Source organism: Hydra vulgaris, chromosome 03 (assembly GCF_038396675.1).
Source record: "Hydra vulgaris chromosome 03, alternate assembly HydraT2T_AEP".
NCBI lineage: Eukaryota > Metazoa > Cnidaria > Hydrozoa > Anthoathecata > Hydridae > Hydra > Hydra vulgaris.
In genome coordinates this window covers 52,942,394-52,959,169 of record NC_088922.1, presented here as the reverse complement: position 1 = coordinate 52,959,169, position 16,776 = coordinate 52,942,394, and the positions used below count along the sequence as shown (strand labels likewise).

At 25.4% G+C, this 16,776-nt stretch overlaps 1 protein-coding gene across 1 annotated transcript in view; it reads left to right on the top strand.

Annotated features, from left to right (window-relative positions):
* LOC100207149 (CTP synthase 1) overlaps positions 1–16,776 on the top strand; it is a 51,931-nt gene that overhangs the window by 17,651 nt on the left and 17,504 nt on the right. Inside the window, exons 3-8 of the mRNA XM_065793660.1 lie at positions 1,333–1,433; positions 6,290–6,406; positions 15,730–15,810; positions 15,912–15,992; positions 16,074–16,228; positions 16,361–16,493. Of these exons, the coding sequence (XP_065649732.1) occupies positions 1,333–1,433; positions 6,290–6,406; positions 15,730–15,810; positions 15,912–15,992; positions 16,074–16,228; positions 16,361–16,493 (668 nt within the window). The remainder of the gene's footprint in view (positions 1–1,332; positions 1,434–6,289; positions 6,407–15,729; positions 15,811–15,911; positions 15,993–16,073; positions 16,229–16,360; positions 16,494–16,776) is intronic.

Sequence of the window (16,776 nt, the reverse complement as noted above, 5' to 3'; positions counted from 1 at the left end):
CATAATAATTTTTATTTTATGTAATAGGTTATTTATTTTATACTTTAATATTTATATTATTTAATATTTATTGTGTTGTAATAATTCTTAAAATGCCTGCACTCTATTACAATAAAAAAATATAAAACTTTTTTTATAACCAGTTAAAACTTTTATAGCTCTTTGTCAAATTTTTTGTCAAATAAGTAATGTTAATGAATAAATAAGTTAATAAATAAATAAGTTAATAAATAAATAGATAGCTAGTGTGAAAACCCAAAGACAATACTTGTCTGAAGAACTTTTTCATGGCGCAATAGATTTTTATGTATGTAACGTTACAAACATGTTTGTTTATTCATTTAAAAAAATTGCTTATTAAATACAAAATTTGGTTTTATACTTGCTACAAACTTGTAACAAGTATAAAACCAAATTTTGTATTTAATAGGTAATTTTTTTTAATGAATAAACAGATAATTTATTCATTAAAAAAATTTGTAAGCATTTTACTATAATATAGTAAACATCTGATATGTTAGTCAGTATTTTCTTCACCTAATAAAGGGCACATGATAAATTTTTTTACTATGAAACAACCTCTTATTTCAATACATTAAGCCGTAAAAAAATAGACATAAAGCTATATCAATCCTAGAGATTTTTGGAAAATTAACACATAGGATAACCTCTGTAATATAGTTTTCTTAATAAGCAAGTGTTATTGGTTATGTATTATATGTAATGTGTTATATATAATTTCAATTCTTTTTCCAACATGAAAAACTTCAGAATAAGATATTTTGTTTTAACAATTGCTTGTTGACATTTTTTTTATTTACAAAAAAATTAGAAAAAATTTCATAAAATTCTTTTTTGACTTCTCCCTCCTCCTACTCTTAATTCCATTGAAACATTTATAAACAAAAGAAGACAGAGAAGCTAACTTAATGGTTGTAGTTTATCATTGTTTAAAATTTAAGACAACTGATAAAAAATCTTGGATAAAAACCATAAAATAGTCTTTCTTTACATAAAAAATGTACAATTACAAAAATGCTTTATATTTAAAGTACATGAAAAAAAAAATTAAAAAGTCACTCCACCCCCACCCCCCCTCGCAAATATACACGTATCTCAAATATACAAGTAAAAGTTTATCTTTTGCCGCTGTGCTATTTCTGAAAAAATGAAATGTGCTTTTTAGTCATACCCCTTATATATATATATATATATATATATATATATATATATATATATATATATATATATATATATATATATATATATATATATATATATATATATATATATATATATATATATATTAAATTTGTATTATATTTGTCTTAGTTATTCCCCATATTACTAATGAAATTCAAGATTGGATTGAGAATGTTGCTAAGCAATCAGTTGACAAAAGTGGCAATTTACCAGATATATGTGTTATTGAGGTTTGTCTTATCACAATACATACATTAATTGTACTAACATAAAAAATGACACAGAAGAGATAATTTGAGATAATAATATAATTCTTATTAGTTAATGTTTAAGATAATAGGTTTTTAAATAATTACAAAAGAAAAATAGACAAAAAAGTACTTTATGAACATTTGAGGGTTTAAAAATCAGTAAAAAAAAATCCTAAGTTGAAGTTGGGTTTATTTGGTTGACTATAAAAATTATTTTATATTTTAAACATAACTTTGATGTAGCTAAGCTATGTGAGCTGGTAGGCCTTTATCTCTTATTTATTTTAAGCAAAGAATATGGATTAAGTACCAATGGTTTATATAGAGATGATGGTCTTTGCTGTTTCCATTTTATTAGTGAACCACAATCAGAAATGATAAAGAAAAATCTCATCAATCTTTTTAAAGAAAATATAAAGCTAAATATAACAATAAAAACCATTTTAAAACTGTTAACTTCCTTGACATTTCATTTGACATATCAATGTTAATTCGAATCATCCTCAAAATATTCTTAAATCTATGCCCGCAATAATATCTAACTGCATAAGAAATAATTCCTTAAATAAAGAAGTATTTGATTGAGCTGCGTTTTTTTATAGCCCTTAAGTCAAGTAGGTTTAAAGAGATTATTACTGCCATTCCCAACAACTAAAAATAGTTAAAAATCACGAGCATGAAACACTATTTGGTTCAACCCTCCTCCTCCTCCTTTTTTAATAAACATCAAGAAAAATGTAGCCAAACTTTTCTGAAATTTAATTGATAAATACTTCCCAAATAATCATAAGTTCCATAAACTGTATAGCTGTCTTCTAAACATTGTGACATCATTACTTAACACCATACTTTATCAAATACTTCTAATCTTAGTTCTCCATTGTGTAATTGCCATCAGATTGATTTATGCCATCCTAATGGAAAATTTAAAATGTCATTTAAATATGTAATGTCAAAACATGTCCACAGGAAGAGGGTTTCTACTATACTGGACTTACAGAAAAAATATCTAAACATTGTTTTCCGTACATAAGAATTCCTTTCTTAATGAAAGTAAAACTAATTTCACCAAACTTTCTAAATTTATATGGGAAAACAAAAAAAAAAACGGTTTAAATCCTATCCTTTTGTGGAAAATTCTAGACCTAACATTTTAAACCTGGTGGGAAATCATGCAATCATGCAATGTTTAATGGAGAAAAGTTGTATAAATTCATCTCTGTTGAATTTATTGTTTTTAAGCCATGAAAATGTTTATACGATTAATAACTTTAATGCCAACAAAGAGGACACAGTATTTTTAATATATATGTTGTTGTTATGTTTTTAAAATTTGTAACATCTGATGATCCCCAATTTGCGTGAAACTCTGAGTTATGTTTAAGATATGTTTTATTTTGGCTTTTAATTTTGTTTTTGTTTATAAAAACTTGGTTTAATTGCGGGTGATGATACTGTTTCTAAATTTTTGCCTAGAAACCTTTTCAAAAAAACAAACAAAATTTAAATAACTGTTAAACTTAACTATTTTTGTAGTTTGTATTTTGAATTGAAATAATATAAAGCACATAAAAATTTTATTTGAGGAAGTTTGTAATAAGTTATTCCTAAAAGCATTAAAAAAAGTTAGCGTTTCTAAACTTTTGAAATAAAATACAGGCAAAAAAAATTTTGTTTTAACAACTTGACCACAGTTTTGAACCCTCCAAAAATGTGCTAAATATAAAAGATTTTAAGAAACAAATAACATCAAATTTTTTATCTTAACTGATGTTTTTATATTAGCAAAACACTTCTAAATAAAGTAAAAAACTTTTAATGATTTTTTTCTTTTAAGTATTTATAAAATTTATGAATAATTTTATTTATTTTAAATAAGATTTGAGCTTGACAATTTGAGCTTGAAAAGGATCTCACTTCTACTACAGCATGGGGCACACAGCGGCTGGTGAACTTTAATCCAGATAAAACTCAATTTTTTTCAGCCAATCGTTATTGCAATAATTTAGATCTTCCTATATTTATGAACGGTAATGTTTAACGGTAAGGATTAGCTCTTACTTCCAATTCCTTCTTTCTTGGAAACCCTATATTAAATCAGTTGCAAAATTAGCATCTGCTAAGATTGCATCTCTTTATCGAGCTCGACACTTTCTTACTTCGGATTCTATTCTCTATCTCTATAGATCTCAAATCTGGCCTTTTATGGAATACTGTTGACATATCTGGGGGGATCTTCTAATGATGCCCATCCTGTTTTAGACAAGGTGCAAAAACGCATTGTAAGCATAGTTGGGCCTGCTCTTGCAGCCAACCTCCAACCATTATCACACCATCATAACGTTGCTTCTCTTTCTCTTTTCTACAAATGCTAAAATGGGCACTGCTCTAAAGAGCATAGTCTCTTGTGCTATCTACTAAAATATATTCTCGTGTTACTTGTCATTCAATTAAGTCTCATCCTTTTTCTGTGATAGTTCCAAAAACTCTTATTTGTCTAGTTTTTTTCCTCGAACATCAGTTCTTTGGAATTTGCTTCCTTCATCTTGCTTTCCTAATTCATATAATTTGCAATCCTTTAAGCCGTCTGTCAATCGTTATCTTGCTCTACAATCTTCATCTTTTCTCTTCCAGTAACTTCCAACTTTAATTAGTGGTTGCTTGCAGCCTTGTTGGAAGCGAAGATGTTTAAAAGTTATATTTCATATAGTTTTAATTTTTTATAATATTAAAAAAAATAATTATATCAGTTTTATAAACGACGACTTTTTTAGATAATGATTTTTTTTTTTACTTATCTTTTTTTTACTTATACTTTAAGAATAATTAAAGTTAATACACTCCAAATAGTTTTGTTGGAAAAAAATTATAAATGTTTATGAAAGTCGTTATAATTTAGCAAATTTGATCTCTACTAATGTTTTTATATTATTAAAGTATTAAATGTTTTTATATTATTAAAGTATTAAATAAAGTAAAAATTAACAGCTAATAGAATTTTTTCTTGTTACTTTTCTGACAAAAGAAAATTTTATCTTTCTCTTGAAATGAAAATGATTTAACTATCTTTTATATTAATACAAATAATTTTTAAGAATCTTTTTTTTGTTTACTTCATTTACAATAAATTTCAAAAACTTAATTATTTTTCCTTTATTATAATTTAGTTTCTATAAATTAATGTATGCTTAAAAAAATGTATGTTTATAAAAAGCCCAAAAAATTAAAAAAAAAAGAAAAAGGTTTATCTTTTTTTTAAATTATAATAATTATTTGCTAGCGTGTATTTATTTGAAAACTTACTATTTTCAATTCAGTTAATAAAAACATAATTCATATTTAGTTTATTTAACAATAACATAAGTTAAATATACTCTATTTAAAGGGTTTTCTATTTTAATAAAAAAACATTTTTAAAGATCAAAGATTTAATTTTTTTATTCCAAATGTGATGAAAAACTAGATTTAAATTATCTTAGCGTTTTTCAAGTTTTATTTTAGTTGTGTTATATATCTGTGGCCGTTGCTCAGTTTATGATAAGTGCAAATATGACATTTTATAGGAAAAGAGTTTGAAAATTTGATTTGTTGCTATAAATCGAGCAATAATGAAAAATAAATTTTTTTTCATAAAAGTAATTTTTTTAAAAAAAACTAAAGCAATCATAGTTTGACCAAATAAAAGATCTAACGAAATATAACAAAGCTGAATACTCATCTCAAAATGACCAATATATATTTTTGCATATTCTTTTTATTTATTTTTTTCTTTTAACTTTTTTTCCATTGTTGAAATTTCTTTCTTTTTTTTTTTAAAAAAAAAAATTTTAAAAAGTTTTCTTTTTTCCAGATAAATCTAGATACACTTTTTCAGCACATTTTTTTAAAGTTTGACTTGTCACAACACACAATAGGGTTGATAGGATATTTAAAATAGGGTTGAAGGATATTTAAAAATTTCATGAATTATATTTATATATATATACATATACATACATACATACATATATATATATATATATATATATATATATATATATATATATACACATATATATATATATATATATATATATATATATATATATATATACATATATATATATATATATATATATATATATATATATATATATACATATATATATATATATACATATATATATATATACATATATATATATATATATATATATATATATATATATATATATATATTATACATATATATATATACATATATATATATATACATATATATATATATACATATATATATATATATATATATATATATATATATATATATATATATATATATATATATATATATATATATATATACATACAACCCTCGAAATTGGGGTCGGCATTTGGCAATGCCAATATAACTGCCGACCTGAAAGTGTTTGAGGCAAAAAATTGCCGACCTCGTTTCTATGTTTTATGGTAACCTTTTTATGTCAAATTTTTTTTGCCGATCTAATGCCAATCTCTAACAGTTTGAGATCGGCAATTTATTGCTGACCTTATTTTTCCTAATTCTGAGGGTTGTATATATATATATATATATATATATATATATATATATATATATATATATATATATATATATATATATATATATATATATATATATATATATATATATATATATATAAATATATATATATCTATATATATATATTTTCATCATTTTAATAAGAGGATTTCTATCAAAGATACAAAAGCATTACTGAGCACTTTTTAAAACAACATTGTTCAAAAGAATTAAAATCAATCAGACCATAACATCAGAATGCACTCATTTTATTTTTAAGTATTTTTTTTTAAAGATTGGTGGAGTAATTGGAGATATTGAAAGTATGCCATATGTTGAAGCAATGCGTCAGTTTCAATTTAAAGTTGGACCTGATAATTTTTGCTGTTGTCATGTAAGCTTAATACCTCAGGTAAGTTGGGCATATTATGTATATTATGTATCGTATATAAATGTGAAATATAAGATAACCTAGATATAAATGAAGTTTAAATCAACAAAAATATAACACATAAAAATGTTTTATTTATTATTGCCAATATTTGTATATGTTTGTTTGTAACTTTACTTTTATAAGTTTTTGTTTTCTTTATTTTCTTAATTTTTAAAATTTTATTACTTTTTTGTTTATTTATTTTTTTTAAAAAAGATTTGCACAATTTTAATCTAAAAATGCAAACCAAAATTTTAAGAGAGTTAATGTGGTATAAACAAATATGACAACAAAAGGAGAGAAAGATAAAAGAATACTTTAAGAGCAGCATTTTTTGACAGAGCAGCGTTATTGGAAAACCATTAATGCAACACAATGATTGCATATAGGTGACCAACAAAGCCGTCCAGTTATGTAGATCGGTTGTCTGATATGGTCTTGTTATGTTTTCATCCATTTTCAAATCAGGTGAATAGAAAGCTAAGCACTTTCACTTCTCGCATTTATGGGCTATCATATCAGAGCCAGACATAAGATCTACAAAATAGATTTCAATTGATGGAATGCACATATTAGTCATCACTCTTATCCAAAAGAGCCTAGACCCTGTACTGGTGTGGAATGATGTTCTATGAAGTGAGATTTTTGATCTGTACATGTACGCATTCAATAACCTAATGATAACGCTGTCATTAGGTTATTGAGTGCCGTAACCACATCCAGTGGGATAGCCAAATGTACATTTTGTCATTGTGGTGTACAAAAATAGATAATATGTAGCCTTCATGGTATGAACTCCGGATCTTCAGTTTATGATACAGCGCACTAATCCACCATGCTATAGTGTCGGTATGCTTGTATGAAAAAAATATAGTTTATAAATGTAGTACAATTTAAGGTCTAAACACTAAACAAAAATAAATTAAAATCTGATAACCACCTGCATCACAGGAGAATTTATGAATATCGTTAATATTACAAATGTATAATATAAACCTAACAAAGCCCTAAAAATCAAGGGTGTAAGAGGTAAAAAAACGTTGCCATTATAACCAATTACAGTTAAGTAGTGAATATATACTGATTATTACAAACCAAAATTTTAAGAGAGCTAATGTGGTATAAACAGATATGGCAAAAAAAAAAAAGTAGAGAAAGATAAAAAAAATATTTTCAGAGCAGTGTTACTGGCAAAGCAGCGTTATTGGGAAACCATCAAACTCATGTAAAGAAACACAGATCAAAATAAAGATTTTAATAAATTTTGATAATCATATTCGATATGATTTGAATCAAAACAACTTAGAGCATCTTCAATAATGTTTTAGCACAAGATTTTGGCAACACATATTTTGTAATACAGATAGAAAAATAAAGATCTTTTTTCATATGAAAATGAATTAATGTTGTAGTAACAGGTTAGAGTGGTAGGAAAACAATATTTGTGTTTTTTATTGTGACCTACACTTTTATACACAAATATTGACTCCCCATACATGGAAAGACAAATACAAAACACAGTAAAATAAATACATAAAGAGCAATTTTCTAAATTGTATTAGATAAAATGTCATCATAAGCAATTTAGTACATTAAAGTTAAAGTGCTTTATTTGTACCTTCAAAATTGTATGTTTTGACTTTTATAAATATATATAAGTTTATATAGCACAACCTCGAAAAGTTGATTTGAATTTTTTGAGTTTATGAAAATGATCGACAGTTTTCAGAAAATTGGAAACAGTGAGATATCTTAGATGTCTAGGATTGTATTCAATGAGTTTTGATGCTTATATGCAAAAGGTATTTACCTTTTGCATATAAGCAAACTATAAGATCACAACTTTTTGCTAGCTACCTATTTATTTAAAATATAAACAAAAATAAAAAATAGTTATAATGTAATCAATAAAACTTGTTCTAACAAATAAAAAAGACTTAACATTTTTTTAAGTTTTTAAAAGTTTTTGATAAAATATAAAATATCTTAAACCATTAGCATTTTATTTTTTGTGGTTGTCACGACCACAACAGATTTCATTTTAGTGATGCAACTATAGCATAAAAGATAGTATAAATTTTCATAAATGGGTAGCTAGTAAAAATTTGCGATTTTATATATAAAGTAGGATACAGTGAGATTGATAGCTTGATCTAGAAATTGGGTATAGTGACGTAATTCTGATGCTTATTAACTGTTTAAAAATTTAAATCTTTAATGAAAGGGTTTTTGAGTACTATAAACATGCTATTTTATTTGTAATATCATATTTTTTAAACTTAAACAAATTAAAAAAATATATATATTATTTTAACTATAATGCAATCAAAGTGTACGTAATAACAAATTTTGATTTAAAATTGCATATAAAAATTATACATATGTTATATAGATATTTAAATTTATACAATATATTATAGATATTTAAATTTATATCATAATTTGAATTGATATAGGTTGGTGTTATAATGTTTTCTCTTTTTAAAGTTTTTATTGAAATAAATATTGATTTGAGTTTACAAAAACTAATAGTAGAATATTTTGATGGAATGTATTGAGAATAAACTGAAAGTTTTCAGCTAAAGTATAGAGTAGAATTAGCACTAGATTTAATAATGCAGGTGGCAAATAAATTTTTGTAAGTATGTGCTTAAATACAATGTCAATTTTGCTATTCTAGTGTTGAATTTGAATGTGGAATAAGATTAGTTGTTCTGGTGTAGACTAAGGTAGTTGGATGGTTTAAATGCTCAATATTTATTCATAAGTATTTGGTTAGCGATAAATTTTCTATATTTTAAAACTTCTAACAATAAATGCATATCACTTTTTTTGCTCTTCTGCGCATACCTAAATCTTGTTAGAACTCTTACCCAGTTCAGTTTTTTTCTCTACTCTAATAGATTTCACAGGTTTACCCAATTTATTACATAAAGGATCATCCATAAATTATGCAATGCTAAATATCACTAATAAAACAAATCTTACATCCCTCGCAGAGCCTTTAGTTAATAAAAAAATCAAAACAGCACATAAAGTTAAGTATAAGCATTTTCAACATATGACAAAAAATGGAGCCCTCATACCCACCTTCCTACAAGTTTATCTTGCTGGTTAAAAAGAGTTAATTTAATTAAAATTAAATCAAGTCAAGATTTTTAAATCAAGAGGTTTGCCAGAGTAATAAAAAGCAAAACTGAAGTATTTACTAATTTAAGTAAATACAATTATTTACTATTGGTGAAACATTGATAGTTAAAAAGGAACTTAATAAATCTTTAAAAAAAAATTATTTACTAAAAAAACACGACAAGAATTCTTATTTTCAAAGAAGAACAAAATAATATATTTTTAAAACAAATTTGTGTTATTTTCTATTACAATATATACAGAATAACAAAACAAAATATAAAAAGGTATAAAAAAGTATATTAAAAAACATTAAACTAAATAGAATAAGTAGATAAGCAAACTGCAAAATGCAAATTTTAGGTTACACGATGCCTATATTGCCTTCAATTAAGTTGCACAAGTTGCACAAACCATCAATCAAGTTTATTGCACAGCCCAGTTTTTTTATTAATACTGGATTTTATAATTATATTACAGCAGTTATGACATGTATATAAATATGCTATGCTTCTTAAGGTTGTAATAACATGTATATATATAAGCTATACCTCTTAAAATTGTAATGAATTGATAAAAATCTATTTACAGTTTAGCAAAATGCTGAAACTATTTCTACTTGAGTTCAAACAAAATATTATAAAAGTTGATATGAAATATATGATCCTTTTAAACATTAAAAAAAATCTAATTTTATAAATTTTACTATAAAAATTATTAACCCATGTGCATTTTAAACATAATTATTTATTGATGGAAAATGAGTTATATGAGAAATGTTTATACGGTCAAGTATATATTTAAATATGTATGTGTGTTTGTGTGTGTGTGTGTGTATATATTCCTATACTTTACATCTAACAAAGCGTGTTTGTGGTAAAAAAATGGTCCTTCGCTTGTTTGTGGTTTTAAAGCTGACAAAATTAAGGTTAGATTATGTCAAAACACATTAATTTAATTGCAGGAAGTAATTAAAACACAAAACTACAAATTAAAAGACTAGAATGTTTTTAAAAACATTCTGAATGTTTTTATTTTATTTTTTAAAAATAAAAACATTCTGAATGTTTGTTTTTTATTTTTTAACTGTAAAACATGCCCGGAGTGTTGCTACATCAACTATCTTATAGCCGGACTCGCAACGGAATGCTGCTACATTGGCTGACAAATAGCCTGGCTCGCAACGGAGTGCTGCTACATTGACTGAGGGTTTGGTTTGGGCAGGCAGACTATCAATTATTTTTAAAAAAAGTAATTTTTTTTTCCTGTCTTTAAAATTAAAAAAACTGACATTTTATGGTAAAAACTGATTTGCATGGGTGTGAAGACAGCCCGCGCCTGTCTTCACACCCATGCAAATCAGTTTACACGGGCGAAATAAAGCCTGTGCAAATTATAATTTTTTGGTAAAAATAAAGTAAAATATTTTTATGTTTTTATTTAGTTATTCTTTTAAAAACTTCTCAAATGATGTTTTTTTGTAAAACTGTTTGTTTTACAAGTTAAAAAACAAAACTATTTTATTCAGGATATGCTAAAAAAATAGTTTTTGAATATTCTGATTTAAAAATAAAAATCGAACAAGTTATTTCAAACAGCTATAACTGTTCTGTATTATTCTGGGCTATGTAGATAAATAATTAGTCTGTTAAAAAGCAGGTAAAATATGCATGTGTTGCAAAAGAATTTAACATAATAGTCTGGGTTTTCTTGTAAACTTATACAATAAGAACTGTTAGATAATAAAGACTATTTCTTTTTGTATAATCACACATTTTGCTTAATTGATTGATAAACTAGTTTGTCATACTTTAAAATTGTTTGAAGTAGTGCATATTTCCCTGTATACTTCCGCGTTAACTTCCTGTTTTTTTTTAAAAAAGGCAGTTTATTTAATATGCTAATATATAACTCGTTATTAAAAATCGAATATCTCATTTATAATTAACAGACTGCTAATCGATTTTTATAGTATAAATTGAGTGTCTGATATAAAGTTATCAAGTTATTCAGGTTATCAAGTTATTTAAACTTTCAAGTTATTCAAATTTTATAAGTTAAAAGAAAATGGCATCTTTCGGTAACAAATTTACACTTGCAACATATCTGAGTTGGGGTAAAGAAGAAACACCTGAATCAGTGAAAGTAAAGAAACTGCGTTCGATTTTGAAATTGAAGATATTTTGGGTTAATTTATTTAAAATAAGTATTTATAAATAACTTATAACTATATTAATTCCTTTTGTATGTTAAAAATAATACTATATAATTTCTTCATATTTATTTTCGCTTTTATACTTGCATTATATTTAATACATTTAAATATATTTTACAGCAATAAACCTGTTCTATAAAATAATACTGCATTTAATACCCTTCTAATGGTTCTATTCATAAAAAAATGTAAAAAAGATTTGTTTTTATTTTAAATTCATGTAACGCTTTTTTTATACACGCCTATATTATATAAGAAGAATATATTTAAAAAGTATATATACCAGAATCTTAAAAAATCTCTTTGTACTAAGTTTTTTAGAAATTGAAAATTAGATTACCTCAAATTTTAACTTAAATATCACATCAACATAACATTAATATTTTCTCCTAAATTCCGAAAAGAATATAAAATCAATTATGAGTTCATGATATTAAATTGAATGGAAACGATAGTAATAATTAAAATTTTAGTCTAAACAATTGAAAAACAATGGTAAAAGAATAGAACTCTTTTGTTCAAGGTTTATTTAAAAAAAGATTTCAATATAATTGTAACTATATCTTTATAGTTTAGAGATAACACAGTTAAACTTTTAAAATTTAGTTTAATTTACAAAGCACAAGAAAAATGAATCAACTAAAGAAGTGCAATAAAAAATGTTATAATTTATTCCATTATTAGACAATATATTAATACTCAAATAGATCTTTCATTTCATAAAAACATTTGAGTATTATATTAATACTCAAATAGATCTTTTCATTTGCTACGTTCATTTTGAAAATTTGTAAGCAACCGTCAAGATGTTTGAATAAACAAACGTGATGGTTGCGAAGGTTGTTTTTCTGCCAATTTTTGCGTTTCTTGCAAGTTATTGGTTTATTGGTTTATATATTTATTGCAAATTATTGGTTTGACTATATCTGGAATAAACTCAACAAAAATCCGATTATATACTTTTTGCGATCATTGTATCCCATAAACAATAAATATATTTTTTGTGGCTGGTGAGCCCCGACTTTTTCCAATGTACACTAAAACGAAAAAACAGGCATTAGGCTATCTTGCTTGATGTGGTTACGGCGCTCAATAACCTAATGACTATGCAGACACTCGCGCACACGGTCATTCGGAAGCTCCACAATACACATCAGATCAGCTTGCTGACTATGTGCCAATACACATCGGAGCACATAGTCAGCTCGCTGACTATGTGCTCGGATTTAAAATCTCACGCCATAACACATCATTCCATACCAGCACGGGGCAGTAGCTCTTTTGGCTAAGAGTGATGGCTTGTGGCCTATGGTGACTAATGTGTGCATTTGATCAATTGAAATCCATTCTGAATGTCTTACGTCTGGCTCTGATGTGCTAGCCCATAAGCGCAAGAAGTGAGTGTGTTTAGCTTTTTATTCACCCGATTTGAAAGTGAACGAAAACATAACGGGACCATACTAGACAACCAAACAGTACATACTAATGCACTACACCATCACAACTGTAGACATCAACAGTCTCTAAAATCAGTATATCAAATATTTGTTCTTTGTTACATATGATCTACACACAGAGTGACTAGAGTGTTAGTTGTTTCTCCCCTGCCCCCCGAGCATCTAACTTCGTTCTTCACCTTTACAAAAATCTTACCCTCATTTTATATTTTTTTGTTATTTATTATTCAATGACACCATCAACAATCTGTTTTTATTTTCACCTCTCCCAGGTCTACATAACCAGGCGGCTCCATTGGTAACTTTTTGCGATCATTGTGTTGCATAAACAAACAAATAAAGACTTGAATAAATAATTAAAAATCACCCATATTATTGGTAATAAATAGCAAAACTGACAAACTGATAAAGCCTATTAAATTAACTAAAACATTAAGATTCAGTTTATAATGAGCAAACAATCTTATAATAAGTAATAGAATCATATAAATTATTCCATCAAATAAAATTTAAATCTCTTTATTTTTTATTTCATTAAAAATATTGATTAAAATGTGAAATATATTGGCAGCTTATTGTCATTGTTATCTTTATATCTATAGAGAAAAAAACAACTTAGAAACTAATTAAACAAATTTTATTTAAACAGCACATAAGTAACTGTATAACTTCATTACATTAAGATAAATACAAACTATAAAACTGAATAAAAGGATAAAACTGAATAAAAAGAATCTTTTTATTAAGTTTTATTGTTTAAAAATAAACTGTTAATTAAAACTTATAGTTTGTGATAGGCCGTGCCACTAAAACTAAAAATACAAACTAAAAAATTGTTATTCAATTTTTTGAATTAGAAACAAAACAAAAAAAGCAACTTTTAAAGAAGTTTTTAAAAGTAAGTTAAACTTTATAAAATCTAACTTGTATTCCTTTAATTATCATTACCAGACTAATAAAACTGTACTAAATAATTAAATTAAATAATTAAACTGTACTAAATAATTAAAAACGTAACAGTAATTTTTCCTTCTACAAAAGATAACAAAAAAAGAATTTCTAGGCCCAATAGAATTCTGCTTGCATAAAGCATGGATTTGAAAAAAGAATTTTTTTTTGATTTACTAGTTATTATAACTAAACTATTCAAAACTCCATTAATTACTTTATATGACTTGACTAATTTTTGCAGCTGCTTTTTTTTAATTGCTTAACTAATTTAAATTTCTTTAATAATCTTTATAAACTCAATGAGCAAGATTGAAAAGTCTTTTTTTCAGAAGGAATGATGAACTTTGTAAACTAAATTGGGAAAAAACTAAAAAGGTTTAGAAGGGTACAATAATATCTTACATACTACCTATAAATATCTATTTAATTTTGAGTAAAAACAACATTAGTAGAATCCTAAATTTTTAGTTATAGGCATTCAAAACTTGTGTCATGGAAGGAATCTATAATTCTTTCCGTGACACAAGTTTCAATTGTTATAACAAAGAATTTTATATTCCACATACAACAAAGATATTTCTTAACCTAAAACTAAATAGGTATTTATAGGTATAATGGGCCCCATCTGAAATTTTTTTAGTTTTTCTTTAACTTACAAAATTAGTTTACAAAGGTCATTTCTTTTGAAAAAACAGATTTTTCAATCCTGCTCCCATCTTGTTAAAAAAAAAAGATTATACTCTTTTTTTAAACAATCAGATCAGTCTCAAACCACAAGTCTGAAAAATATTTGTAATTTAAAAATAACTGTTAACACATTTTGTGTGATGTGATTACAATGAACAAACTTAAAAAACATTGTGACTGAAGTATTAACTAGTGATATACCAGTTGTACATTTTTGGCTGGTGGACAAAAAAAGCAGATACTGATGCCAATACTGATTAATTAACCAGTTATAAGAATAATCAATAATATAAAATTAAATATTACAGGTCAGGTCAAGATCGTCATGATCAACCACCTACTGGTAATACCTACTGGTTTTGCTGCCTTGTAACTCTGACTTAAAGTACACCCTACATTGGGGTTCTTGGTTGAATTTAGGTTAGATAGATATCTTGATAGATATCAAGATAGTGTCTTCATAAAAATATTTGTAATGGGCAGATGTTAACATCCAGTTACTGCCTTATAGAAAACTTCTTGGGAAAAAACTTTAGGGGTAAGCAAAAAGTTTTTGTAGACCAGCCTTGCACTCCTTTTTTATCAATAGGGTAGTATAGATTTAAACCTGCATTACATTGTTTCCTGCCTTGGATGGTGAACACTGGATCATCTTTACTCCTGTGTTGTTTCTAATTTATATTAATGAACCTTCTTTTTTTTAAGTAAAATCTATTCTATCTGTAAAGCATTCTTCTTTTTATTTCAATTTCTTGTCTTTCTTCTTCATTTGTATTCCTTTTTTTTTTTTTAACTTTATTTGGTCTTAGTAAAATAACATATTAATATAGTTACTGTTTTTTAAATGTGATATTTCTTTTCAGACATCTGGAGGTGAAATGAAATCTAAGCCTACTCAAATGAGCGTCAGAGAATTGCGAGGATTGGGTCTTACCCCAGATTTGGTAATCTAAAAAAATGTTGTTTTTATTTAATTGTTGTTCACTCTAAAATACTTACTTTTTATTCAACTAGTTTAATTTAAAAAAACTGTTTCCATTTCTAGATCTTGGCACGTAGTAAATGTGAAATAGACTCTTCCTTAAAACAAAAAATATCTATGTTTTGTCACGTAAACCCTGATCAGGTGAAATTTTATCATATCATTTATAATTATTTTATCTTTGTTGTATAATATTAACTTTTAATACTTTATTTATTTCCACAGGTAATCAGTGTTCCTGATGTGTCATCATTATATCGTGTTCCAACTCTGCTTTATGATCAAGGTCTGCTCAATCAAATTGCTAAAAAACTATCTTTAGATTTGCCAGTTATAGATTCAAAATCGTTTCTTTTTAATTGGAAACAGTTAGCTGATAGGTATTTGTTTTTGAAATTTTATAGTTTTAGTTTTTTTAATATAAAAAGTTCCAAATCTATTATTGAAAGATTTAACTAAAAAGCACTTAACTAAAAAATTTGCGTACTTGTTTCTTATTTATCTTTTTACAGGTATGATCAACCCTATGAAGAAGTGAAAATTGCTCTTGTTGGTAAGTATACAAGACTTGAAGATGCCTATATATCTGTCATCAAAGCATTAAGCCATGCAGCACTTGCTTCACGAAGAAAGCTTGTTATTAAGGTTAGTGATTTTATGAATACATTAGTATTTTTTTATAAGAAGTTTTATTGAAATTTTCTTCAGCTTCAAACAACATTATTGAACTGTAAAAGTATTAATAAACAACGCAAATGAAATATTTATCAATTTTTGACTATTGCTCATATTTGTTTTGAAGAGACTTAATTTAAGAAGATATAAATTTTTTTCTTCTAAAAAACAGCTGTTCTTGAACTTGAAATTTAACTTGAAAAGAAATTTATCTCATTATTTCTAATGTTCTTATGTATTAAAAAAAAAATTG